The 27,811-nt window shown below is 42.4% G+C and overlaps 1 protein-coding gene across 1 annotated transcript in view; it reads right to left on the minus strand.

The window, feature by feature from the left end:
* Positions 1-19,828: 19,828 nt before the first annotated feature.
* Positions 19,829-27,811, minus strand: part of LOC115172796 (frizzled-3-like) — a 43,188-nt gene continuing 35,205 nt past the window's right edge. Inside the window, exons 7-10 of the mRNA XM_029730550.1 lie at positions 22,148-22,296; positions 21,334-21,445; positions 21,036-21,223; positions 19,829-20,700 (exon numbers count right to left, since the gene is read on the minus strand). Of these exons, the coding sequence (XP_029586410.1) occupies positions 20,472-20,700; positions 21,036-21,223; positions 21,334-21,445; positions 22,148-22,296 (678 nt within the window). The 3' untranslated portion in view covers positions 19,829-20,471. The remainder of the gene's footprint in view (positions 20,701-21,035; positions 21,224-21,333; positions 21,446-22,147; positions 22,297-27,811) is intronic.

The raw sequence follows: 27,811 nt of genomic DNA on the forward strand, positions 1-27,811 counted from the left end.
GCGGAGAGCTCTAGGAAGAGTCTTGGTGGTTTCAAACTTCTTCCATTGAAAAATGATGGAGGCCACTGTGTTCTTGGGGATCTTCAATGCTGTATAGTTTTTTTGCTACCCTTCCCCAGTTATGTGCCTCGACACAATCCTGTCTCGGAGCTCTAAGGACTATTCTTTTGTCCTCATGGCTTGGTTTTGGCTCTGACATCCATTGTCAACTGAAAATATTTGGCATGGGCCCCCAGATCGTCAAAAAGTTCTACAGCTGCACCATCCTGACCAGTTGCATCACCGCCTGGTATGGCAACTGCTCGGCATCTGACCGTAAGGCGCTATAGAGGGTAGTGCGAACAGCCATGTACATCACTGGGGCCAAGCTTCCTGCCACCCAGGAACTATGTAATAGGCGGTGTCAGAGGAAAGGCCATAAAATTGTCAGACTCCAGTCACCCAAGTTATAGACTGTTTTCTCTGCTACCGCACGGCAAGCGGTACCGGAGTGCCAAGTCTTGGACCAAAAGGCTCCTCAACAGCTTCTACCCCCAAGCCATAAGACTGCTGAACAATTCATAAAAATCGCCACCGGACTATTTACATTGACCCCCCCCCCCCCGTACACTGCTGCTACTCGCTGTTTGTTTGTTACCTATGCATAGTCACTTTGCCGCCACCTACATGTACAGATTACCTCAACTAGTATGTACCGCTGCACACTGACTCGGTACCGGTGCCCCCTGTATATATCCTTGTTATTCTTATTGTGTTACTTTTTATTATTACTTTTTATTTTAGCCTACTTGGTAAATATTTTCTTCTTCTTGAACTAGACTGTTGGTTAAGGGCTTGTAAGTAAGCATTTCACGATAAAGTCTACACTTGTTGAATTCGGCGCATGTGGCAAATAAAGTTTGATTTGATTTGAACTGTGGGACCTTATATAGACACTTGTGTGCCTTTCCATATCATGTCCAATCAATTGAATTTACCTCAGGTGGACTCCAATTAAGTTGTAGAAACATCTCAAGGATGATCAATGGAAACAGGATGCACCTGAGCTCAATTTCGAATCTCATAGCAAAGGGTCTGAATACTTCTGAAAATAAGGTATTTCTGTTTTTTATTTTTTGTACATTTGCATAAATGTCTAAAAACCTGTTTTTGCTTTGTTATTATGGGGTATTGTATGTAGATTGCTGAATTTTTAAATGTTATTTTATACATTTTAGAACAAGGCTGTAATGTAACAAAATGTGGGAAAAGTCTAGGGGTCTGAATACTTTCCAAAGGCACTGTATGATCCATCTCTATGTACGTCAAGAAGATATCGGATTGCAATGTGTCGTGTGTGGATCTTCAAAGCAGGCCACCTATCAAGGGTGTTATCTCTTGGGTGGCACTAGAAGTAAATGCAAAGGATATACATGAAGAATTGGATCAAGTGGTTGGTGCACACCAACTGTCCCTCATGGTGGATGGAGTGAGGAAACCCACTCCATCCATTCTGTTGTTTTTTGATGAAGAGGCTCCCTTCTCACATGTATTTGGGTTTATGAGACATCCTGTGAGAGAGCCTTTGTGCCCAAACCCCTGCAGTGTGATAAATGCAAATTATTTGGATGTAGACCGAAGGAGTATCGTATGCCAACCAGTGGTGGAAAAAGTACCAAATTGTCATATAAGTAAAGATACCTTATCAGAAAATTACTCAAGTGAAAGTGAAAATCACCCAGTAAAATATAACTTTAGTAAAAGTCTAAAAGTACTTGGTTTAAAATATATTTAAGTATCAAAAATAAATGTAATAGGTAAAATATACTTAAGGATTAAAAGTAAAAGTATAAATCATTTCACATTTCTTATATTAAGCAAACCAGATTGCACAGTTTTTTTTATTGTTTTTATTATGGATAGCCAGGGGCAGACTCCAACACGCAGACATAATTTACAAACAAATCATTTATGTTTAGGAAGTCCGCCAGATCAGAGGCAGTAGGCACGACCAGGGATGTTCTCTTGATAAAGTGTGTGAATTGGACCATTTTCCTACCTGCTAAATATTCAAAATGTAATGAGTACTTTTGGGTGTCAGGGAATATGTATGGAGTAAAAAGTACATTATTTTCTTTAGGAATGTAGTGGAGTAAAAGTAAAAGTTGTCAAAAATATAAATAGTAAAGTAGTACTTTAAAGTATTTTTTCCTTAAGTACTTTACACCACTGATGCCAACTGAGCCTAAATGCTGCAATTGTGGTGGTGAACATGCGCCCGAATTTCTGAAGTGCCCTGTAAATATTAAAGGGTGAAGGAGACGGGTGTGGCAAGAATGTCTCCTATCCGGAGGTGGTGTGAAGATTGGAAGAAAGGAGTGAAGTTGAAGAAATAATGTTAGTAGGAGTATAGACACCAGAGAATATTCCTTTTCAACAGAGGGATCCTGACATTTCCCATGAATGTGAACGACTTTGCATAATTTATTGCAAGGGTTATCAACTGTACAGCGCAAAAAGAGAGGACATCAGAGAAAATACGCATTGTTGTGAGTACGGCTGAGTGTTTTTGGGGATTTTACAGCATGTTTTGCATGTTATTTGGGCATTAATACGTGTCACATATCAATTTGCAAACAATGTAAAAATATATATAATTGAGTTAATAAAGCCATATACAAACATGGTCTCTGTTTTGTTTTCTTAAGTAAGGCAACTCCAAAATGCAGGTGTTTCAGCCAGCAGAAAATACGGAGCGTTGCGCCGTGATTGGCTCAGTGTTCTGTCACACATGGGACACTATGTCAACGCCAAGTCTAAGAGTAGAGCTAGAAAATTCTATCCCCTAGTTAAATAAAGGTGAAATAAAAAATAAATGAAGTCAATGATTCATTCACTGAGAAACAGAGTTGTAGAGGAACACCTGGAGCTTCTTAATGAGAGAGTCTGGAGTCACACTATACTGTAGTGCTGTTCACCACTTGGGAGACACAATCATTGAGCAGCACATTGAGAGTGAAGGGAAGGTCCTCCAGTGTCTTGTTGAAAAATGATGTCACAGAGCTGCTGGAGAAGATAGAGGAAACGGTGTCAGGAAACAGAGGAGGCCATTATTAGATAAAGAGAAAGAGACTAGAGAAGATAGAAGCTAGAGGAAGAGAGCGCAAAACAGATACTGATGAAGGTTCAGGAACAGAGAGAGACCCTCAGATCACTAATAGGTAAAACATACTTATTATATACTTTACAAATTCTACCCCCTAAAAACAAGGTTCATGAAATCAATCATTTGCTAGTTACAGATGACATTAATAATCTGACTATATCTGAAACTCACTTAGATAATACCTTTGATGATACAGTTGTAGCAATACAAGGTTATAACATTTACATTAAGTACCAATGGTGGAGGTGTTGCTGTTCATAATCAGAACCACATTCCTGTGAAGGGGCTCCCGAGTTGTGCAGCAGTCTAAGGCACTGCATCTCAGTGCTTGAGGCGTCACTACAGACACCCTGGTTCAATTCCAGGCTGTATCACAACCAGCCGTGATTGGAAGTCCCATAGGGCGGCGCATAATTTACCCAGCGTCGTCCGGGTTTGGCTGGTGTAGGCAGTCATTGTAAATAAGAATTTGTTCTTTACTGACTTGCCTAGTTAAATAAAGGTTAAATACACTGCTCAAAAAAATAAAGGGAACACTTAAACAACACAATGTAACTCCAAGTCAATCACACTTCTGTGAAATCAAACTGTCCACTTAGGAAGCAACACTGATTGACAATACATTTCACATGCTATTGTGCAAATGGAATAGACAACAGGTGGAAATTATAGGCAATTAGCAAGACACCCCAAATAAAGGAGTGGTTCGGCAGGTGGTGACCACAGACCACTTCTCAGTTCCTATGCTTCTTGGCTGATGTTTTGGTCACTTTTGAATGCTGGCGGTGCTTTCACTCTAGTGGTAGCATGAGACGGAGTCTACAACCCACACAAGTGGCTCAGGTAGTGCAGCTCATCCAGGATGGCACATCAATGCGAGCTGTGGCAAGAAGGTTTGCTGTGTCTGTCAGCGTAGTGTCCAGAGCATGGAGGCGCTACCAGGAGACAGGCCAGTACATCAGGAGACGTGGAGGAGGCCGTAGGAGGGCAACAACCCAGCAGCAGGACCGCTACCTCCGCCTTTGTGCAAGGAGGAGCAGGAGAAGCACTGCCAGAGCCCTGCAAAATGACCTCCAGCAGGCCACAAATGTGCATGTGTCTGCTCAAACGGTCAGAAACAGACTTCACGAGGGTGGTATGAGGGCCCAACATCCACAGGTGGGGGTTGTGCTTACAGCCCAACACCGTGCAGGACGTTTGGCATTTGCCAGAGAACACCAAGATTGGCAAATTCGCCACTGGCGCCCTGCGCTCTTCACAGATGAAAGCAGGTTCACACTGAGCACGTGACAGACGTGACAGAGTCTGGAGACGCCGTGGAGAACGTTCTGCTGCCTGCAACATCCTCCAGCATGACCGGTTTGGCGGTGGGTCAGTCATGGTGTGGGGTGGCATTTCTTTGGGGGGCCGCACAGCCCTCCATGTGCTCGCCAGAGGTAGCCTGACTGCCATTAGGTACCGAGATGAGATCCTCAGACCCCTTGTGAGACCATATGCTGGTGCGGTTGGCCCTGGGTTCCTCCCAATGCAAGACAATGCTAGACCTCATGTGGCTGGAGTGTGTCAGCAGTTCCTGCACGAGGAAGGCATTGATGCTATGGACTGGCCCGCCTGTTCCCCAGACCTGAATCCAATTGAGCACATCTGGAACATCATGTCTCGCTCCATCCACCAACACCACGTTGCACCACAGACTGTTCAGGAGTTGGCGGATGCTTTAGTCCAGGTCTGGGAGGAGATCCCTCAGGAGACCATCCGCCACCTCATCAGGAGCATGCCCAGGCGTTGTAGGGAGGTCATACAGGCACGTGAAGGCCACACACACTACTGAGCCTCATTTTGACTTGTTTTAAGGACATTACATCAAAGTTGGATCAGCCTGTAGTGTGGTTTTCCACTTTAATTTTGAGTGTGACTCCAAATCCAGACCTCCATGTGTTGATAAATTGGATTTCCATTGATTATTTTTGTGTGATTTTGTTGTCAGCACATTCAACTATGTAAAGAAAAAAGTATTTAATAAGATTATTTCATTCATTCAGATCTAGGATGTGTTATTTTAGTGTTCCCTTTATTTTTTTGAGCAGTATATATTAAAAATATAAAGATTTGAGATGATCTCATGTTAAATACTGTTGAAGTAATATGGCTACAGGTTCATCTGCCTCACTTAAAGCCCATTCTGGTGGGAAGCTGCAAGAGACCACCAACTGCTAACAGTCAGTATCTGGATAACGTGTGAAATGCTTGATAATGTATGCGATATCAACAGAGAGGTAGATTTTCTGGGTGATTTAAATATTGCCTGGCTTTCATCAAGCTGCCCACTCAAGAAAAAGCTTCAACCTAACCAGTGCCTGCATCATGGTTCAGGTTATCAGTCAACCTACCAGGGTAGTTACAAACAACACAGGAATGAAATCATCAACATGTATTGATCAGATCTTTACTAATGCTACAGAAATGAGCTTGAAAGCAGTATCCAGATCCATCGGATGTAGGGATCACAATATAGGAGCTATACCTAGGAAAACCAAAGTTCCAAAGGCTAGGCCTAATATAGTGTATGAGAGGTCATACAATACGTTTTTTAGTGATTCCTATTTTGTTCATGTAAAGAATATTTGTTGGTCCATGGTGTGTAATGAGGAGTAAACAGATGCTGCACTTGACACATTTTAAGAAATGGCTTATTCCAGTTACTAATAAGCACACACCCATTAAGAAAAGGACTATAAAAACCTGTTAAATCCCAGTGGATTGATGAGGAATTTAACAATGTTATGGTTGAGAGGGATGAGGCACAAGGAATGGAAAATAAGTCTGGGAGCACAACCGATTGGCAAACGTATTGCAAATTGAGAAATCCTGTGATTAAACTGAATAAAAAGAAGAAGAAACGACACTATGAAACAAAGATAAATTACAAGAATGATAGTAAAAAGCTTTGGAGCACCTTAAATGAAATTTTGGGAAAAAAGGCAAACTCAGCTCCATCATTCATTGAATCAAATGGCTCATTCATCACAAAACCAACTGATATTGCAAACTACTTTAATGATTTTTTCATTGGCAAGATAAGCAAACTTAGGCATGACATGCCAGCAACAAACACTGACACTACACATCCAAGTATATCTGACCAAATTATTAAAGACAAGCATTGAAATGTAGAATTCCGTAAAGTGTGTGTGGAAGAGGTGAAAAAATGATTGTTGTCTATCAACAATGACAAGCCACTGGAGTCTGACAATTTGGAGGGAAAATTACTGAGGATAATATTGCAACTCCTATTTGCCATATTTTCAATTTAAGCCTACTAGAAAGTGTGTGCCCCCAGGCTTGGAGGGAAGAAAAAGTCATCAGACCAATCAGCCTGTTACCAACCCTTAGTAAAAAAAAATGTTTAAATTGTGTTTGACCAGATACAATGCTATTTTACAGTAAACAAATGTATACACTTCCAGCATTCAACAAGCACAGCACTTACACAAATGACTGATTGGTTGAAAGAAATTGATGATAAAAATATTGGGGGGGATGTTTTGTTAGACTTCAGTGCGGCTTTTGACATTATTAATCATAGTCTGCTGCTGGAAAAACATATGTGTTATGGCTTTACACACCCTGCTATATTGTGGATAAAGAGCTACCTGTCTAGCAGAACACCAAGTGTGTTCTTTAATGAAAGCCTCTCCAACATAATCCAGTTAGAATCAGGAATTCCCCAAGGAAGCTGTCTAGGCCCCTTACTTTTTTCAATCTTTACTAATGACATGCCACTGACTTTGAGCGATGCCAGTATGTCTATGCATTGGTATGACTCAACACCATACATGTCGGCTACTACAGTGACTGAAATGACTGAAACCCATAAAGAGCTGCAGTTAGTTTCAGAGTTTCAGGAATAAGTTAGTCCTAAATATTTCTAAAACTAAAAGCATTGTATCTGGGACAAATCATTCACTAAACCCCAACTAAGTCCTGTACTAAATAATGTGGAAATTGAGCAAGTTGAGGTGACTAAACTACTTGGAGTAACCCTGGATTGTAAACGGTCATGGTCAAAACATATTGATACAACAGTAGCTAAGATGGAGAGAAGTATGTCCATGATAAGGCGCTGTTCTACCTTCTTGAGAGCACTGTCAACAAGGCAGGTCCTACAGGCCCTATTTTTGTCGCACCTGGACTACTGTTCAGTCGTGTGGTCAGGTGCCACAAAAAGGGACTTAGGAAATTTGCAATAGGCTCAGAACAGGGCAGCACGGCTGGCCCTCGGATGTACACAGAGAACTAATATTAATAATATGCATGTCAATCTCTCCTGGCTCAAAGTAGAGGAGAGATTGACTTCATCACTACTTGTATTTATGAGAGGTGTTGACATGTTGAAAGCACCGAGCTGTCTGTTTAAACTACAGCTCGGACACGCATGCATACCCCACAAGACATGCCATAAGAAGTCTCTTCACAGTCCCCAAGTCCAGAAGAGACTATGGGAGGCACACAGTACTACATAGAGCCATGACTACATGGAACTCAATTCCACATCAAGTAACTGATGAAAGCAGTCAAATTTGATTTTAAAAACATAAAAATACACCTTATGGAACAGCAGGGATTGTGAAGCAACACAAACATAGGCACAGACATGCATACACACACACACACACACACACGATAACATACGCACCATACACACACGTACACATGGATTTTGTACTGTAAATATGGGGTAGTGGTGTAGGTGCCTGAGGGAACACAGTGTGTTGTGAAAACTGTGAATGTTTTGTAATGTTTTTAAACTGCCTTAATTTTGCTGGACCCCAGGAAGAGTAGCTGCCTCCTTGGCAGCAGCTAATGGGGATCCATAGTAAATACAATCTGTGGGACCTTATATAGGCAGGTGTGTGCCTTTCCAAATCATGTCCAATCAATTGAATTTACCACAGGTGGACTCTAATCAAGTTGTAGAAACATCTCAAGGATGATCAAGGGAAACAGGATGCACCCGAACTCAATTTTGAGTCTCATCGCAAAGGGTCTGAATACTTATGTAAATAAGGTATCCGGTTTTTGTTGGGGTTTTTTGCAACAAAAAAAAAAATTAAAAACTGTTTTTGCTTTGTCATTATGGGGTATTGTGTGTAGATTGATGAGGGACGTTTAGAATAAAGCTGTAATGTAACACGTAGAAAAAGTCAAGGGGTCTGAATACTTTCCGAATGCACTGTATAATTAAAACATTCTAAAGCACATACAGCAACTCGGCAGGTTCGGCCCGACAAATGCCTATAGATTGGGTCTCCAAATTATGAAGAAATACAATAAAAATGTTGAATAACAGCACAGCTATTTACAGCCTACTTCACTGTGGAAAAGGGGCCGCAATACATGTCACGTTGATTTGATTTTCAGTTTGCTTCCATATGACTGGTTTTACATTCGTCTCCAGGGATCATAAGAAAAAATTATCTAAAACAATTGCGATGTGTATTTACAATCCCCTTCTCCAAACGTATTAGTCATTTACCTAGCTCTTATCAATTTAGAAATGCCAGTGCAAGGAGAATGCTGTTATTTCTATCTTTAAACAATTAAGTAGATGCTTTTTCCACTTGGAACCAGTAGGTTCACTCAGCCTTATTCATGGTTCCCTCTCACATAAAAGTGGTATTAAGTGAAGGTCAGAATAGGGCGGATCTAGGCCTCCCGAGTGGCGCAGTGGTCTAAGGCTGTGCAACCTAGAGATTCTGGGTTCGCGACCGGGAGACCCACAATTGGCCCAGCGTCGTCCGGGTTAGGGGAGAGTTTGGCCAGCAGGGATGTCCTTGTCCCATTGCGCACTAGCGACTCCTGTGACGGGCCAGGCGCAGTGCACGCTGACATAGTCGCCAGGTGCATGGTGTTTCCTCTGACACATTGGTGCAGCTGGCTTCCGGGTTAAGTGAGCATTTTGTCAAGAATCAGTGTGGGTTATGTTTCAGAGGACTCACGGCTCTTGACCTTCGCCTCTCCCGAGTCTGTACAGGAGTTCCAGCGATGAGACAAGACTAACTACCAATTGGATACCACGAAGTTGGGGAGAAAAAGTAACAAAGAAATACAAATAAAAGAATAAGGCGTATCTGTGGACACTTCCACCACACCTTCATTTCTTAAATATCCACCCCTTAAGCTATTATCATGCTTAAACTTATCAGAATACACCGAGAGAAAAGCTTAACTCAGGTTGGAGTTCCCCAATTGTAGCTTCCCCAAATGTAGCTGCCTTTTAAAAACATCAATAGATTTATCAAAACTTGATATTGTCAAAATTGCAAATAGAGTACATTCGTGAAAAGAACGCAACTGTCTGCACAAAGATTAACACAAACATACAGTGCATTCAGAAAGTATTCAGACACCTTCTCTTTTTCCACATTGTTATGTTACAGCTTTATTTCAAATTTGATTCAATAGTTTTTTCCCCCCTCATCAATCTACACACAATACCCCATAATGGCAAAGCGAAAACAGAAATACATTATTTAGGTAAGTATTCAAACCCTTTGCTATGAGACTCAAAATTGAGCTCAGGTGCATCCAGTTTCCATTGATGTAGAAACCCAGATGTTTCTACAACTTGTTTGGAGTCCATCCGCTTGGAGTTTGCCAAAAGGCACCCAAAGGACTCTCAGACCATGAGTAACAAGACTCTCTGGTCTGATGAAACCAAGATTGAACTCTTTGGCCTGAGTGCCAAGCGTCTCATCTGGAGGAAACCTGGTACCATCCCTACGGTGAAGCATGGTGGTGGCAGCATTGTGCTGTGGGGATGTTTTTCAGCGGCAGGGACTGGGAGACTAGTCAGGATCGAGGGAAAGATTACTTTGCTCCATTTAAGAGAGATCCTTGATGAAAACCTGCTCCAGACCGCTCAGGACCTCACCTTCCAACAGGACAATGACCCTAAGCACACAGCCAAGACAACGCAGAAGTGGCTTCGGGATAAGTCTCTGAATGTCCTTGAGTGGCCCAGCCAGAGCCCGGACTTGAACCCGATCAAACATCTCTTTAGAGACCTGAAAATATCTGTGCAGCGATGCCCCCCATCCAACCTGAGAGGATCTGCAGAGAATAATGGGAGAAACTCCCCAAATACAGGTGTGCCAAGCTTGTAGCGTAGCGTCATACACAAGAAGACTCGATGCTGTAATCGTTGCCAAAGATGCGTCAACAAAGTACTGAGTAAAGGGCCTGAATACTTATGTAAATGTTTTTGTTAGTTTTACTTGTAAAAAAAAAAATATATGTTTTTTTGTTTTGTCATTATCAGGTATTGTGTGTATATTGACGAAGGGGAAGAAAATCTATTTAATCCATTTTAGTATAAGGCTGTAACGTAACCAAATGTGGAAAAAGTCAGGTGTCTAAATACTTTCTGAATTAACGGTCTAAACTGACAAGAGTCTGTCTTTAAAAAAAATCCAAGTAGATCAATAGATTTTCTTTGCAATAACTAAATCATGATGATCACATTTTCGAAATACAACTATCAAAATGTGCAGAATTATGGGTAATTTTTTATGAATTGATCAATTGTATTTCAAGTTTTGCAAAAGTGGGTCTAAGATATGAAATCCAGGTACAAAGGCAAGAAAATGATCAGACATTCTGAAAATGTATTTAAGAATTTCGTTGATTAACATGTAGACGCCACATTGTTTTGTTCCACTGTGAGTGGAGATGACATTTCTGAGCAGTCTCGGAGAAGCTCTGCATTCGGCTCCCTGACATCACTAGCAGCATCTGAACACCGCTCTGCATTTGGGTCAGAGTTATAGAACCCCATCCCCAAGGTCTAGAACTCTCTTGAGTTCTATAGCTGAGGCTGGGAGAAGTTCAGAGACCAAAGATCCAGGAGAAGCCCTGGAGAGACCCAGGGTGCTGTAGTGTGACCAGACCCTGAGACATGAGAAATGCTCCATCTACATCTCACACTTTCAACAGGAAACTCCTCCTATTGTACCTCCTGACTTTCTTTTTATGGCAGATAAGAAATCTATCTGTGGCCAGGACAGAGCACAAATACTGATTCCATTGAGCTTTGAGGCTCAGTCAGATCTTAGCAAATTCTGGAGATAGTTGAAATGTTGACCTTTGAATAATAAGGGGGATTACATTTACTCAGTCTGACAATTACTCTTAAATCAAAAATTAGTTGAACTTTGTTGCTGATTTTTTCCATAACAATCACTTAAATTCAATTATGTTCATGTGGAATTTCAATATGATAGGTGGATGAATCTAGGAGCCTTTGCTTCAGGAGGTTGTGACTGAATATATTGATGGATGTATTCATGGAAGTCTGAAGTGATGGCTTTGATGGTGTAGCCTAACCTCTGTATGTAAGGCAGATGTTTCTCACAGTTTCACCATCTAATAAAACTAATCAAACTGAAAATCAAGGATGAGGCCAAGAGTTTTACACTTTCGTGGAAATCTTTTATTTTACATCTAAATTAAACACATAGGTCTGTCGGTTTATCAAAAAACACATTCACTATCATTAACTAAACCTAGTTATCAGTTAAATAATTTCAAACAAGATCACAGTAATGACAAGCCAGACAAGAGAAGCATTGAACAACATTTAAAATAATTAGAATGGACCATGGTGACATTTGTCCCATGCATAAAAAGCATTTTGACACGAGTCAAGACAGTACATAAGGCAGTATTTTAACACTGCAACTAGAGGTTGAATTTTAAAAATGGATTACTAACTTTACCAGACTGCAGAGGATTGTGATGTGGTTTTCCACAGTTCAGTGCTGTTTTGTGTGAGGAAAATGTCACCCTCTAGGTCACATAAAATCTGAGATCAGAGATCATGGGGAAGTCTAAATTACTGACTTTCCAACAAAACAAACCAACATAAGTGTCAACAAGTCAGTCTAGAAACACAGAAAGACACGTCTTATGTGCCGACTAGAGGAAAGTAATATTAGTAAATGCTTATAGGTTTACTAAATTTGATCAATTACCTGGATGAGTTGAACCTCTGCTATCAACAACCTCAACTTGTATAGATTGTGCATTTGGCCCCAGCTTCTTCCTGCAGTCCTCCAGCTGTACTCGAACACTCTTGAGAGGCAGCAGTATCCTCTGTGCTCCACTGTTACAGCCAGGACTCAGTGATTTCCTGCAGTCCTTCAGCAGTACGGTCACCCTCTTGAGGGGCGAATTGGGATCAGGTTGGTGGGGAAGAGACAGGCTGGGACTGTCCTCACAATCCTAAAATAAAAGATAACATAAACAGACATTGTAGGTGGTGTCAAATGAAACAATATACATTGATGAACTACATCATGTTGTAATGTATGCTTACTACGCTACCTCCTCCAGTTTCATAGACTCTGCATTTGGCCCCAGCAGGTTAATGCAGTCTTCCAGCAGCAGTGCAAGAGGAGGCAATGTGCACTGAGCTCCACTGTTACAGTCAGGACCCAGTGTGACCGTAGGTTCAGGATCAGGTTGGTAGGGAAGAGACAGGCTGGCACTGTCCTCACAATCCTAGAATTATAACAGATATTATGCAGGCTTGTCAAGCTCAATATCTGTATAGAACAAACACTAGATTTCTGAAAAGGTGTAGCAAGAGGGACGTTATTGAATTACGGTGGCATTTGGGCGTGGCATTTTGGAAAAATGTACATACCGTAATTTCCGGACTATTGAGCACACATGAATATAAGCCGCACCCACTGAATTAAAAAAATATATTATTTTGAACATAAATAAGCCGCACATGTCTATAAGCCGCAGGTGCCTACCGGTACATTGAAACAAATGAACTTTACACAGGCTTTAACGAAACACGGCTTGTAACAAAAATAAAAAATTTGCAGTAAGCTTTAGTTGTCTTTTTGCACTGAGTCAGTTCCTCACGCTGCTGTTTCCAACGTCTTATCGACTCATTAAGACCAAGCTCCCGTGCAGCAGCTCTATTTCCTTTTCCAGCAGCCAGATCAATCGCCTTCAACTTGAAAGCTGCATCATATACATTTCTCTGTGTCTTTGCCATGATGAGGGTGACAAAATGACTACCGTAATCAGAATGATGGGAAGTTTGAGAGCGCTCGATTTAATCTAAACAGTAAACAAAAAAGTTCTTTGACCTTAAACCGTTCGGCAATTTCATTGGTCTAATGAAAGCTTCATGCCACCAAAAAACTGAGCACGTCACAGAATGTGTTTTAAAAAAATAAATACAATTGAAAGCGGGAAAAATCCATATATTAGCCGCGTCATTGTTTAAGCCGCGAGGTTCAAAGCCTGGGGGAAAAGTTGCGGCTTATAGTCCAGAATTTACGGTAAACTAATATGGCAGCTTAATGACTAAATCATTTTTACCTTTATGACAACATTGTGCCACCAGCAAAGTAGTAATACATTTTAGGTAAATTAAAAAACTAATTTTATGGAGACCAGAGATGCTCAAATCTAAGGTCATTAACCCTTTAAAGATCAATAACCAAAGTAATATGATAAACAACTTTTATCACAATGTAATTTCCTTTATCTTGAGTAACACCAATTGACACTATGGTTTTAGACACCAAATTGTCAATGGAATTATCAAATTTATGACATACTAAAAGGATAATTTTTTTCTAGACCCCTCCCCGATAAGAGTTAATAGTCGGGATCCTTCTTTGTAATGAGCTTAAGGCAGAAACACCAATGACATAAAACTAAGGGACATATTATATTTTGTAATAAATTATATTAGGTATTTGTAATAGACGTCTTTGTTTTCATTGATTTAAATACTTGTTTACTTTCTAGCATTCAAAATAATAGATAACATATCCCTAAATCATGTCACTACAACTACTGGGACAAGCCAACTGTACCCTTAGTAAAATGCATGAACATCATTGATAAAACGTTCAATATCAATAAAAACATTTATGTTCTGTAACTGTTAGTCATTTGAAAGTGTTTTTCATGGTTGCAAAGGCGAGGGGTGCAAATTCCAGCGCTATCCAAGAACAACCCAAGTCTTATCTTTGGGAAGTGACACAAACATGAAGAGGATGTTAGCTAGCAAACCCAACCAGGTTTGGCATTGGTGAAAAGTAGCTATAGATTCCTGCAATAGTGCGCGCTATCTATCTTTTCTTTATGGGCTGTTGGACGAAGCCTCCCAGGGCAAGCCTCGCTTGGTAACGTTCCTGTAAAGTCAACCAGCAAGCTACAAATCAGCCTATGTTAAGGCAGGGCAAACCCGTTTTGGTGATTTCTGGTATATGAAATCAAAAATTGTATTTTATTTGTCACATGCGCCAAATACAACAGGCTTAGTGAAATGCTTACTTACAAGCCCTTAACCAACAATGCAGTTAAGACAGTATTTACTAAATAAACAATTTGAAAAAAGAATAGAAAAATAACATAAGGTTAGTCGAGGTAAGAGGTAATATGTACATGGAGGTAAAGTGACTATGCATAGATAAACAGTAGCAGCAGCGTAAAAATGGGGGGGGGGGAAATAACTCTGGGTCTTAATTGAAAAGGATGCTGTCACTGCTGCCTGTTGACATTACTACATGATTCCATGTGTTATTTCATAGTTTGTGTTTTCACTATCATTCTACAATGTAGAAAAGTCAAAATTTTATTTTATTTATTTCACCTTTATTTAACCAGGTAGGCAAGTTGAGAACAAGTTCTCATTTACAATTGCGACCTGGCCAAGATAAAGCAAAGCAGTTTGACAACATACAAAAACACAGAGTTACACGTGGAGTAAAACAACATACAATCAATGATGCAGTAGAAAAAAATCCAAAAAATAAAAAAAATAAAAATAAAGTGTGTCCATACTTTTGACTGGTAATGTACATGTGCAACAGTAATCATTACTTGTATTTTTTTTACGAGACCCTTTTAAACTGCACACACCAAAACAGAAAGAGAAAAGAAACACTGCTTTGTCAATCACTCCTATCAATTATCCCTTTGAAATCAATTGCACGAGTGGGATTCAAAAACCACATGGAATCTGGGAATAATGTATACGTCACTGGTTAGAGGACAATGTGTAGAAGACAGCTAGCTACATTTTGAAGTGCTGCATTTTGATTCAAGTGTGTCGCCAACGCCGTAAATGTAACACCGTACCCAAACCACTATCATGCGCAAATTGATTTTGTCCCCCCACACCAAACGCAATCACGACACGCAGGTTGAAATATCAAAACAAACGCTAAACCAATTATATTAATTTGGGGACAAGTCAAAAAGCATTGAACATGGATGGCAATTTAGCTAGCTAGCTTGCAGTTGCTAGCTAATTTATCCTATTTCGCTAGCTAGCGTGCTGTTGCTAGCTAATTTGTCCTGGAATATAAACAGAGTTATTTTACCTGAAATGCACAAGGTCCTCTACTCCCACAATTAATCCACACATAAAACAATCAAGCGAATTGTTTCTAGTCATCTCTCCTCCTTCCAGGCTTTTTCTTCTTTGGACTTTATATGATGATTGGCAACTAACTTTCATAATAAGGTGTATTACCACAACTGACCTCAGTTTATCTTTCAAACACACACATGGGTATAACCAATGAGGAGATGACACGTGGGTATATGCTTCTAAAAGCCAATGAGGAGAGGCAGGACTTGCATTGCGTTCAAATAGAAGCAACTTCTATTTTAGTAGTGTGGGTGCAATGATTGAATAACATGCATGTGTAAATGTATTTTTGTAACAACTGACCAAACAGGGGTGTAGCACTGTTTCAACACTATTTAAAGGCCACATGGAAACTTGCAATAACCTCTACATGGTTGGTTACATGAGCATTTGTACAAGGCTTCTATCAACATTTTGGAATGGCAAATGTTGATTTCGGGAGGCTGCAACCAAGGATAATGGAACAAACAACTTGTCCTGTTAGTTAACGTCAACAAATAACGACCTGCCATAGGTAATCAACAGTCCCAACGGTTGGTTGCTATTTAAGTGATAGTTTGACTTTAAAATCAGTCTATTGATGTGGCCAGTGACTTTCATAGAGAGACCGCCACCGAATTATCAGTTCCATTTGAAAAAGAAAACGATAGCTGCGTTGTAAGTCTAACCCCTTCATAGACGCTGACTGCTTTACCGCCTATTGGTGATAGTATCTTCTGGAAGGTTTTTGGTTAAGATCCCCCGACGCTCGTCAACGGTAAAACATCGCTTGCCTTACGGTTTTGGAAACATAAAGAACTCTTTCATATCAGCGAGAAATAATAATAAAACTTAAATTTCTACACACCTTTACAGGGTTAGTCTCCCCACGTGGCCACCTGTGTTAATGACCTCTCTGTGTGGAAACTTAACTGGCCAGGAGTTTAGTTTGTCAACTGGTGGCATATACCGTTTGTAGATCTGTGCAAAAACTATTACAGCAAGTGTATATATTTAATTTGAAATATTATTTCCCACTGATATGGAAGATAAGGGGCAAATCAGAATATGTTTAGAAAAATCGGTTTGAAAGCAACAATTGACGTTTGTAAACTTTAAAAACAGTTTCGGGAATTGAAGTTCACATGGAGCCAACCATGGGCGAATGTAACCACAGAGAACCCTATGTATGAAAAATAAGGGTTTGAGAGCTGTGTCCTCCCAGTGCTTATGACAACGTAAACTGTACAAAACCAAAGATATTAATATGTTTTGAGGCAATTGATGTTTTGGCATCGTATTGAATAAAGTTTAATAGTAACGTCACCAATCTGAGGTAAAACGGGTGTAATTCGGCTAATACAACCCCCCAATTCGATGTGGTCGAAACATCAATGTGTAATGTAACACTGTCCACATCATGGAAAGTAGCGTAATATGCATTAGATGGCAAAATAATTCAATATCTTAATTTAGGATGATAGTAAAAGAAGCAAACTTCATTTTTTTCACAAGTATCACACATCTCACTAGTTTGCCCATTTGGACAAAATGCTCGTAAACACAATTTAATCAGGCGCTATAGACCATGTGCAAATATGCTGTTTGCTTACCATGTTATTGAATAAGCGGTGTCCTTTTTTGTTTTTGTTTTGTAGGGTCGTTTCACGTTTGCAGCTACAGCAGTTATGTTATTATTAGGTGCGAAATGCTAGGCAAATTAAAGTTTGGAACCTTTTTGACTAGGCCACGAAATGAAAGGCATTCTCCGCATGCTCTGAAACGATGTTTCTTTTTGTGGATAATCATGTCGGATGGCATGGCTTGTGATGCATTACCGCCACCACCTGGACTGGAGGTTTTTTATTTGACTACCTGACACCCTGTAGGCTTTATTTGTTTCTTGTTGATATATTAAATCAAAAGGTGCTTAGGTATAGAGCCCAAAATATCTTGACTTCATGGTCCAATATTTACAAGAGAGAGAGATGGCCCAGCAGTGTTTGTATACATAACCACACCAAGATTAACCAAAACACACCCCAACATCGCAAACACGTTTCATTCAAAAACTTTATTGGAATTCTTGCATAACTCTACAACTCAACATGACATCTACACACATTCGGACAGACCTAGCCATAGAGTTAAAGTGCTCAATCTTTTAGGAAAGCTGTGATGTGTACAGAGAGAACAGAGATAGACTTACAGCAAGAGGAGTAGGTACAACAAATTGTCCCTCATCCCGGGTAGCAAATCCTGGTCTTGGAATCAGGGTTGGGGTCAATTCCTGTCAATTCAGTAAGTACATGGAAATTCCAATTCTCTGCCATGATTTTCAATTAGGAAAATTTGGAATTTGAATTTTGTTTACTTTCTGAATTTACTGGAATTGAAAAGGAATTGATTATTTGCTTTGGACGTGTAGGTTAAATGTAGCCAATCATTGATATTGATCAATTAATCCCTTAACATTCTGTGAGGTGACCAGACCAGTAGTCAGATAATGGAGGTGCTTGGTTGGAACTAAACCATGTAATATCTGGACACCCGAGGACCAGCTCGAGAGACTGAAGGGGAATGAGTGAGAGTGATGAGGAAACTGGGAGAAGCACAGTCAATCACAGAAGCAGGCACAGAACAAGGATATTTGGGTGTTTGACATGCAAAAATATGCTACTTTGCTCAGAAATACACTACAGACAGACAGGCAGACACATACAGAGAGAAGAATGTGTTGCATCTTGAGGTGCCCAGTGGACACATCTTTGAGGTGCAACTCAGTGTGGAAAAACACCAAAGAACTCCAGAGATTGACAGTGTCCTGACACACACACACACACACACACACACACACACACACACACACACACAGGCACACACACACACAGGCACACACGCACGCACACACACACACACACACACACACACACACACACACACACACACACACACACACACACACACACACACACACACACACACACACACACACACAGGAGCAGCAGTGTAATACAGACACACAATAGCAGCAGCAGCCGTCTGAGGTGACTGAGGAGTGGCAGGCGTGGTTTAAGGTACCTCTGGACTGATGAGGTAGGCTGGGTTAGAGGCAAGGGAGGGTTTAGTGTACATTGTAGTGTGTATGTGTGTGTAGGTTTGCGTGTGTGTTTGTTCACAGGTAAGGCTGGGGGTAGGGGTGAGCTAGGCTGAGAGATTTTGAGAGGTTGTGAGAAAATCCCCTGATGACCATAATGGAGAAGACTACTGCAGTTTTATGTGTGAGTGAGAGACGGATACAGAAAGACAGAAAGACAGGAGAAACACCAGTAAACACAAGCACAATCTTTCCCTTGTTATCCATTTTCCTTTTTTTTCCTCCTCCCCAGTGTATTCCTCCTCCTCCCCAGTGTATTCTTCCTCCTCCCCAGTGTATTCCTCCTCCTCCCGGGTGTATTCCTCCTCCTCCCCAGTGTATTCCTCCTCCTCCCCAGTGTATTCCTCCTCCTCCCCAGTGTATTCCTCCTCCTCCCCAGTGTATTCCTCTTCCTCCCCAGTGTATTCCTCCTCCTCCCCAGTGTATGCCTCTTTCTCCCCAGTGTATTCCTCTTTCTCCCCAGTGTATTCCTCCTCCTCCCCAGTGTATTCCTCCTCCTCCCCAGCGTATTCCTCCTCCTCCCCAGCGTATTCCTCCTCCTCCCCAGTGTATTCCTCCTCCTCCCCAGTGTATTCCTCTTCCTCCCCAGTGTATTCCTCTTCCTCCCCAGTGTATTCCTCCTCCTCCCCAGTGTATTCCTCTTTCTCCCGAGTGTATTCCTATTCCTCCCCAGTGTATTCCTCCTCCTCCCCAGTGTATTCCTCTTCCTCCCCAGTGTATTCCTCCTCCTCCCCAGTGTATTCCTCCTCCTCCCCAGTGTATTCCTCCTCCTCCCCAGTGTATTCCCTGTCCTCCCCAATGTATTCCTCCTCTTCCCCAGTGTATTCCTCTTCCTCCCCAGTGTATTCCTCCTTCTCCCCAGTCTATTCCTCCAGTAGTCCTTTCTTCCAGTGTTAGGGGTACAGATCCTGTGTTGTTTCACACAGCGCTTGTCAATAGCAAAGACTTCAGATACACACCCCCTTTTTAAAAGTCCCCCACATTCCTCTGCTTAGCTCTGAAGCAGCAGCAAAATAAGCACTACTCCCTCACTTTCTGAATCCCAATCGATCCCTAGCAACTATTCCCTACGCACTCCTGAAGCAATATAGCCCCAAATTTTATTCACCTATCATATCACAAGGCAAGTTGAAGGAATTACCTTATTATTGAACCCTATTCATCCTTACTGACCAACAGGAGTGCCTAGGAAGTCGGGCCGAGGCGTTGATCTCTCCTAGCTTCTATAGTTTCTCTCCACCAGGTGGGAGTATAGTGCTGTTTAACGTACCGCACTACAAGTACCCACACGCACATTTTTCAGCAGTACTCACAGCCAATCTTCACAGTATAAAAAATTATAATAGTCTTGTTTCACAACCACAGCACAAGACCACCGTAACACACACAGAGTAGACCTTATCAGCTCATCTCTGGGTCTCTTGGTGTGTATCAGAGTCCACACACAACCCCCCTCATTCATAGTGGGCTGGCTTTCTGGCCATGAAGCCATTCCCTCCATAGAGAGTCCAATCCATGTCCAACTGACTGATTGAGGGTTAGCATCTCGCTACTTAGCAACCTCTGTGAAAAGCTGTCCAGGAGTGATCCATCTGAAAGTCCCACTTCCTCTCTCACACATTCCTCCTGAATGGGAGGGACCTGTGTGTATGTCAAAGGTGGGGAGCGGGACAACTGACAACTTCCTGTTCAGCAGTGATGACATAATTTCCTGTTTCCGGTCAGGCACTGGCTCCATTGTCACCATTATTAGTGACGCGGCCGAAGCTCGTCCCGTGGGTGATAAGCGTGGGTGGGGCCACGGACAGATCACACTGGCTGCTGTGCCGTGATTGGGCATCCAGTCCGTGGAGGCTGCTGTGAGTGGACAGCGGGTGGTCGTGGCGGGTCGTGCTTCCGTGGGGGGGTAGAGTGCGCTCCTCGCCGCCTCGGTAACTACATGGGGTGTAGCTGGGCGCAGGGGAAAGAGAGGGGGAGGAGACGTTAGTTAAGTAGTTCACAACTTTATGTACAACACACACATCCACACCAACAGGTATGCCAGCTGTGCACTCTAATCTACAGCCAGGTGATTTTATCTCAGGTATAGAACTGTTAATAACAGATAGATTGGTAGCCGTCTACAGAAAAGGATTTCTTGAAGTGCCATAACTACAATAGGCTTTGGAAAGCCTGAATCCAGTTTCATCATGTATTAATCTTTGATTATAAAAACGGATCATATATAGTGGCATCCGTAGCCAACCCTCTCTCCCTCCTTTCCACCTTCTCTCTCACTCTCCTACCGTCTGTCTCGGGAGCGATGTAGACTGCCATGGTAACTGGTCTTGCTGTGCACGCTGCCAGCCTTGCTGTGGGTGGAGGAGGCGTGGCCCAGTGAATGGATTGGTCTGCGGTCATCAGGGGCGTGTCTAGGGTCGTCAGGCTCGTCCAGGATGGCCAGGTGAGTGGAGGAGGCGTGGGTGGAGGTGCCCTGGGGGAGGGGGATTAGGAATGAAAAACAATTAGTGATATCATATTATATTACATTATGAATTATGGTTAGGGCCATGTTTAATGACAAGGTCATGGTGCCAATCATACCTGGGTGGAGGTTCCCCGTGATTTCCTGATGATGGGGGTGTGGGGGTCCCTCAGTAGAGACTGGGCAAAGTCTGGCTCCTGGAGCACCTGTCTGCTCTCATTCACCCCACTACTGCAGAGGGAGGAGTGCAGGGAGAGAGGAGGAAGTGAGTGAGAGGAGTAAAGGGGTGAAGGGGAGGGAGTGAGAGTGGGAGGGAGAGAGGGAGGGAGAGAGGGAGAGGGAGGGAGAGGGAGGGAGAGAGGGAGAGGGAGGGAGGGAGGGAGGGAGGGGAAGAGATAGGCATGGGAGGGCAGGACATGAGTGGAAGGGGAGGGAGGGAGGGAGGGAGGGAGGGAGGGAGGGAGGGAGGGAGGGCAAGCCAAAAGAAAAGGGATGGGGGAGAGAAGGGAAAGGGAGTGATACACAGAACAGGGCAGGGAGAGAGGGAAGACAGAAGGGTGAGAGAATTGCAGAGAGGAGATGGAGATATGGAGGAGTGGGAGGGAGGAGAGATTGATGGGGTGAGCAGAGGAGGAGGAGAGTGTTGTTGAGGGTGGGAGAACAGGCACAGAAAATAACCTAATCACCATGGAGACCGGGTTATGGGAAGAGTGTGTGTCAGGAGGGAGGGAATGACGAGGCTTTTAATGACATTCCACATTCAAATGTTGGTCAAATTGCTCATTTGAATATTTTCTGCAATTTATCAAGCTAGCGAGTGGTTCTACATTACTATGTATTGAAATTACCGGCTTGAAATGAGAAATACACAAACATTAAAATACACGCGCAGACACGAGCCCACACTCTCTCGCTTTCTCTCTCCCGGCTTACTCTTTGTTTCTGCGTCTGTGTAGGAAGCTGGCCCATTCGAAGCAGGTCTTCTTGCTGCCCACCCAGAAAACTGAGGGAATCCCCACCACCAGCATCATCAGGTACTTAATGAGGAACAGGGCCAGATCTGGACGACTGGTCTGCTCAACCTACACAGAGAAAGAGGGGGTTGAGGGAGTGAGTCCAGAAACATCTGCTCTTTCATCAAAACATCTATTCAACCTAACACACAGCGAAAGAGGGAGGACAGAGAGGAGAGTGGGATGGTGTGTGTCCTCTTCCTCATACTGCACAGCTCACTGCCCACAGACAGTCCCCCCTTCTGCTCTACTCCACATGCCAGCGCAGTGACTGTGTGTGTGTGTGTGTGTGTGTGTGTGTGTCTGTCTGTCTGTCTGTCTGTCTGTCTGTCTGTCTGTCTGTCTGTCTGTCTGTCTGTCTGTCTGTCTGTCTGTCTGTCTGTCTGTCTGTCTGTCTGTCTGTCTGTCTGTCTGTCTGTATGTATGTGTGTATGTCTGTGTGTATGTGTGCACACAGAGACAGCGAGAAAGGCTAGCTACCTGTAGTCTAAAACAGGGCTCTCCAAGCCTGTTCCTGGAGAGCTACGGTCCTGTAGGTTTTCACTCCAACCCTAATCCACCTGATTGTAATAATTAGCAGTTGATAATCTGAACCAGGTTAGTTAGAACTGGGGTTGGAGACAAAACCTACACGAGGGTAGCTCTCCAGGAACAGGGTTGGAGAGCCCTGGTCTAAAACCACAACTTTCTCTTGTGGCCACAAATGACATCACTAAAATGTGCCACTCACACACACAAACACACACACACAAACACAAGCACATATCAACCTCCGGGAGAGCGATCAGCTAACATGGAGTAAAATGTGAATTCCAGAGTGACTACGGGATGCCGAGAGGGTCACTGCACAGGGAGGACACACACGTCAGAGAAACTTGAGCACTAGCACCTGCTCCTACCACATATTCCACATACACACCAACACATTCACACACTCATCACTGCTCATATTACTTTCATTCATTCAACTTTATACTATGAGAGAGAGACAGAGAGACAGAGAGAGAGACAGATGTAGAGAGAGACAGAGAGAGAGATAGAGATAGATAGACGTGTGTGTACTATTGCAGCTGTAATGTCCACCAGTGGAGGCAGCTGAGGGGAGGACGCTCATAATAATGTCTGGAACAGAGTGAATTGAATGGCATCGAACATATGGAAACCAAGTGTTTGAAATATTTGATACCATTCCAAATATTCCGCCGCAGCCATTACCATGAGCCCATCCTCCCAAATGAAGGTGCCACCAACCTCCTGTGATGTCCACCCTTCTCAACTTTTCCAATAACCTACATTCTCTCTATTGCAGTGGCAGACACACATCCACTTTTAACTGATATATGGCCGGGAAGATGAAAGGCTTCGCCACCTGGTAATCTGTGGTTGGTGTGTGGTTGGTGTGTGTATGTGTGTGGCTGGTGTGTGTATGTGTGTGGTTGGTGTGTGGTTGGTGTGTGTATGTGTGTGGTTGGTGTGTGGTTGGTGTGTGGTTGGTGTGTGTATGTGTGTGTATGTGTGTGGTTGGTGTGTGGTTGGTGTGTGTATGTGTGTGGTTGGTGTGTGGTTGGTGTGTGGTTGGTGTGTGGTTGGTGTGTGTATGTGTGTGTATGTGTGTGGTTGGTGTGTGGTTGGTGTGTGTATGTGTGTGGTTGGTGTGTGGTTGGTGTGTGGTTGGTGTGTGTATGTGTGTGTATGTGTGTGGTTGGTGTGTGGTTGGTGTGTGTATGTGTGTGGTTGGTGTGTGGTTGGTGTGTGTCGAACAGAGACAGTGTGTAAGCACAGATGTTATAATTAAGCAATAAGGCCTGAGGGAAAAACCCTTGAATGAGTAGGTGTGTCCAAACTTTTGTCTGGTACCGTATATCATTTTTTTCCATCAGAAAACTTGAGGGGCCAAATAAAACCACCAGTTGGGCCGCTAGTTGGGCCACCAGTTGGGCCGCCAGTTGGGCAACTAGTTGGGGAACCCTGGCAGAACTCTTGGTGCCACTATTTAACAAGGGACCAGTTTCTGCATTCAGAATGACTGGGAGTGAATGGCAGTACAGAAAGTTTGGCATCAAAGTGAAAAATAAACACAATCGTACTGAATTTCAGCTAACTACTCAGCGAACACATATTATAACTGTCATTCTATTCATAAAAAATAGAAGAATCTACAGCCACGTTATTACTGGATTTCCCGACCGCTGGTCACGTTTTCAAGGCTAAACCTGTAGAATCCAGCAACAGCGCTGGTCCCATGAATTTGTTTATTCTCTAACGCTTCAGCATGGAATTATTACATTGTTTTTACCTTCCCATCTTCAACCTAGGAGCAAAGCACAAAGTTAAATCAGGAAGTTCAATATGTGCTGTGGTTTGTTGATTCCAATCCACTGGATTACATGAGCCACATCAGTTAACATCATTTGAATGAACATTCTACATTACCATAGAAATTATTGCATCGCAATACCAGGCAGCCATTGCGAGTGTATCCATGAGTTTACCAGCCAAATGGTCAGGGTTAGAGGTTCCAAATCTGTTCTATTAATTCCTGTTCAATGTGTGCTAGTGCTGCACCTTGCTTGCAGCTTTTTATGTGTGCTCATTTGCTACAACACCTTGCTTCCCACTGGGCAAAACTGGTGGAATCAACGTTGTTTCCACCTCATTTCAACCACCCCAAAAAATCGATGTGATGACGTTGAATCGGCGTGAAAAACGGATTGGTTGGATCAAAAAATATGGTAACATTTTTTGTTGATTTTATATTCAATTCATGTTAGTTGAAAAATCAACCAAATGTAAATCAAAACTAGATATTGAACTGACATCTGTGCCCAGTGGGTTGTTTCAGCAAGGAGCAACAAAGTTTTGTCACGTTGTTAAGAGTCCATGTTACCACAGAAACGGACTCAACCGCACAAATGCCCGGCCGTCCTGTCTTCAGTCAGTAGTTCGTTACCAAAAATGTTTTACGGTTACACGGTAATTGTGCCAGCTCTAACTCTCTCTCACACACACACACACACACACACACACACACACACACACACACACACACACACACACACACACACACACACACACACACACACACACACACACACACACACACACACACACACACACACACACACACACACACACACACACACCAGGTGCTTAATAATTAAGAGGGAGCACCACAAAGCCTCCACAGAGTGGAGGAAACTTAATGCCGTGCAGTTGGGTTGGGCAGAGTAACGTTACAATGTGTGGGTTACAGAAAACTAACTAGAGAGGGACTGGTAATAGGAGCAGTAAACTAGCACACAGAGAGAGAGAGAGAGAGAGAGAGATACAGAGAGAGATGGATAGAGAGACAGACAGAGAGACAGAGAGTGACAGAGACAGATAGAGAGACAGAGATGGATAGAGAGACAGAGACTGATACAGAGACAGATAGAGAGACAGAGAGCGAGAGAGAAAGAGAGACAGAGACAGATAGAGAGACAGATAGAGAGAGAGAGCGAGAGAGAAAGAGAGACAAAGAGACAGAGACGGATAGAGCGAGAGACAGACACAGAGAGCGAGAGAGAGAGAGAGAGAGACAAAGCGAGACAGAGACAGATAGAGAGCAAGAGAGAAAAATACCTCTAAACTTACAGTGCCTTCAGTATGTATTCACATCCATTTACTTTTTCCACATTTTGTTGTGTTACTGCCTGATTTTAAAATGTATTATATTGAGATTTTTCATCACTGGCCTATACACAATACCCCATAATGTCAAAGTATAATTATGTTTTTAGAAATTGTTAAATATAAATGAAAAATTAAAATGTCTTGAGTCAATACAATGCATTCGGGAAAGTATTCAGACCCCTTGACTTTTTCCACATTCTGTTACGTTACAGCCTTATTCTAAAATTGATTAAATAAACAAAAATGATCATCAATCGACACACGATACCCCATAATGACAAAGCGAAAACAGGTTTTAGAAATGTTAGAAATATTTACATACAGTTGAAGTCGTAAGTTTACATACACTTAGGTTGGAGACATTAAAACTCGTTTTTCAACCACTGCACAAATGTCTTGTTAACAAACTATAGTTTTGGCAAGTCGGTTAGGACATCTACTTTGTGCATGATACAAGTAATGTTTCCAACAATTGTTTACAGACAGATTATTTCACTTATTCACTGTATCACAATTCCAGTGGGTCAGAAGTTTACATGCACTTAAGTTAACTCTGCCTTTAAACAACTTGGAAAATTCCAGAAAATGATGTCATGGCTTTAGAAGCTTCTGATAGGCTAATTGACATAATTTGAGTCAACTGGAGGTGTACCTGTGGATGTAATTCCAGGCCTACCTTCAAATTCAGTGCCTCTTTGCTTGACATCATGGGGAAATCAAAAGAAATCAGCCATGACCTCAGAAAACAATTGTAGACCTCCACAAGTCTGGTTCATCCTTGGGAGCAATTTCCAAACGCCTGAAGGTACCACGTTCATCTGTACAAACAACAGTATGCAAGTATAAACACCATGGGACCACGCAGCCGTCATACCGCTCAGGAAGGAGACGTGTTCTGTCTCCTAGAGATGAGCGTACTTTGGTGCGAAAAGTGCAAATCAATCCCAGAACAACAGCAAAGGACCATGTGAAGATGAAACAGGTAAAAACGTATCGATATCCACAGTAAAACGAGTCCTATATCGGCATAACCTGAAAGGCCGCTCAGCAAGGAAGAAGCCACTGCTCCAAAACCGCCATAAAAAAGCCAGATTATGGTTTGCATCTGCACATGGGGACAAAGATCATACTTTTTGGAGAAATGTCCTCTGGTCTGATGAAACAAAAATAGAACTGTTTGGCCATAATGACCATCGTTATGGCGGAGGCTTGCAAGCTGACGAACACCATCCCAACCGTGAAGCACGGGGGTGGCAGCATCATGTTGTGGGGGTGCTTTGCTGCAGGAGGGACTGGTGCACTTCACAAAATAGATGGCATCATGAGGTGGGAAAATTATGTGGATATATTGAAGCAACATCTCAAGACATCAGTCAGGAAGTTAAAGCTTGGTCGCAAATGGATCTTCCAAATGGACAATGACCCCAAGCATACTTCCAAAGTTGTGGCAAAATTGCTTAAGGACAACAAAGTCAAGGTATTGGAGTGGCCATCACAAAGCCCAGACCTCAATCCCATAGAAAATATGTGGGCAGAACTGAAAAAGTGTGTGCGAGCAACGAGGCCTGCAAACCTGACTCAGTTACACCAGCTCTGTCAGGAGGAATGACCCAAAATTCACCCAACTTATTCTGGGAAGCTTGTGGAAGGCTACCCGAAACATTTGACCCAAGTTAAACAATTTAAAGGCAATGCTACCAAATACTAATTGAGTGTATGTAAACTTCTGACCCACTGGGAATGTGATGAAAGAAATTAAAGCTGAAATAAATAATTCTCTCTACTATTATACTGACATTTCACATTCTGAAAATAAAGTGGTGATCCTAACTGACCTAAGAAAGGGAATTTTTACTAGGATTAAATGTCAGGAATTATGAAAAACTGACTTTAAATGTATTTGGCTAAGGTG

Source organism: Salmo trutta, chromosome 33, assembly GCF_901001165.1.
Source record: "Salmo trutta chromosome 33, fSalTru1.1, whole genome shotgun sequence".
NCBI classification, from domain to species: Eukaryota; Metazoa; Chordata; class Actinopteri; order Salmoniformes; family Salmonidae; genus Salmo; species Salmo trutta.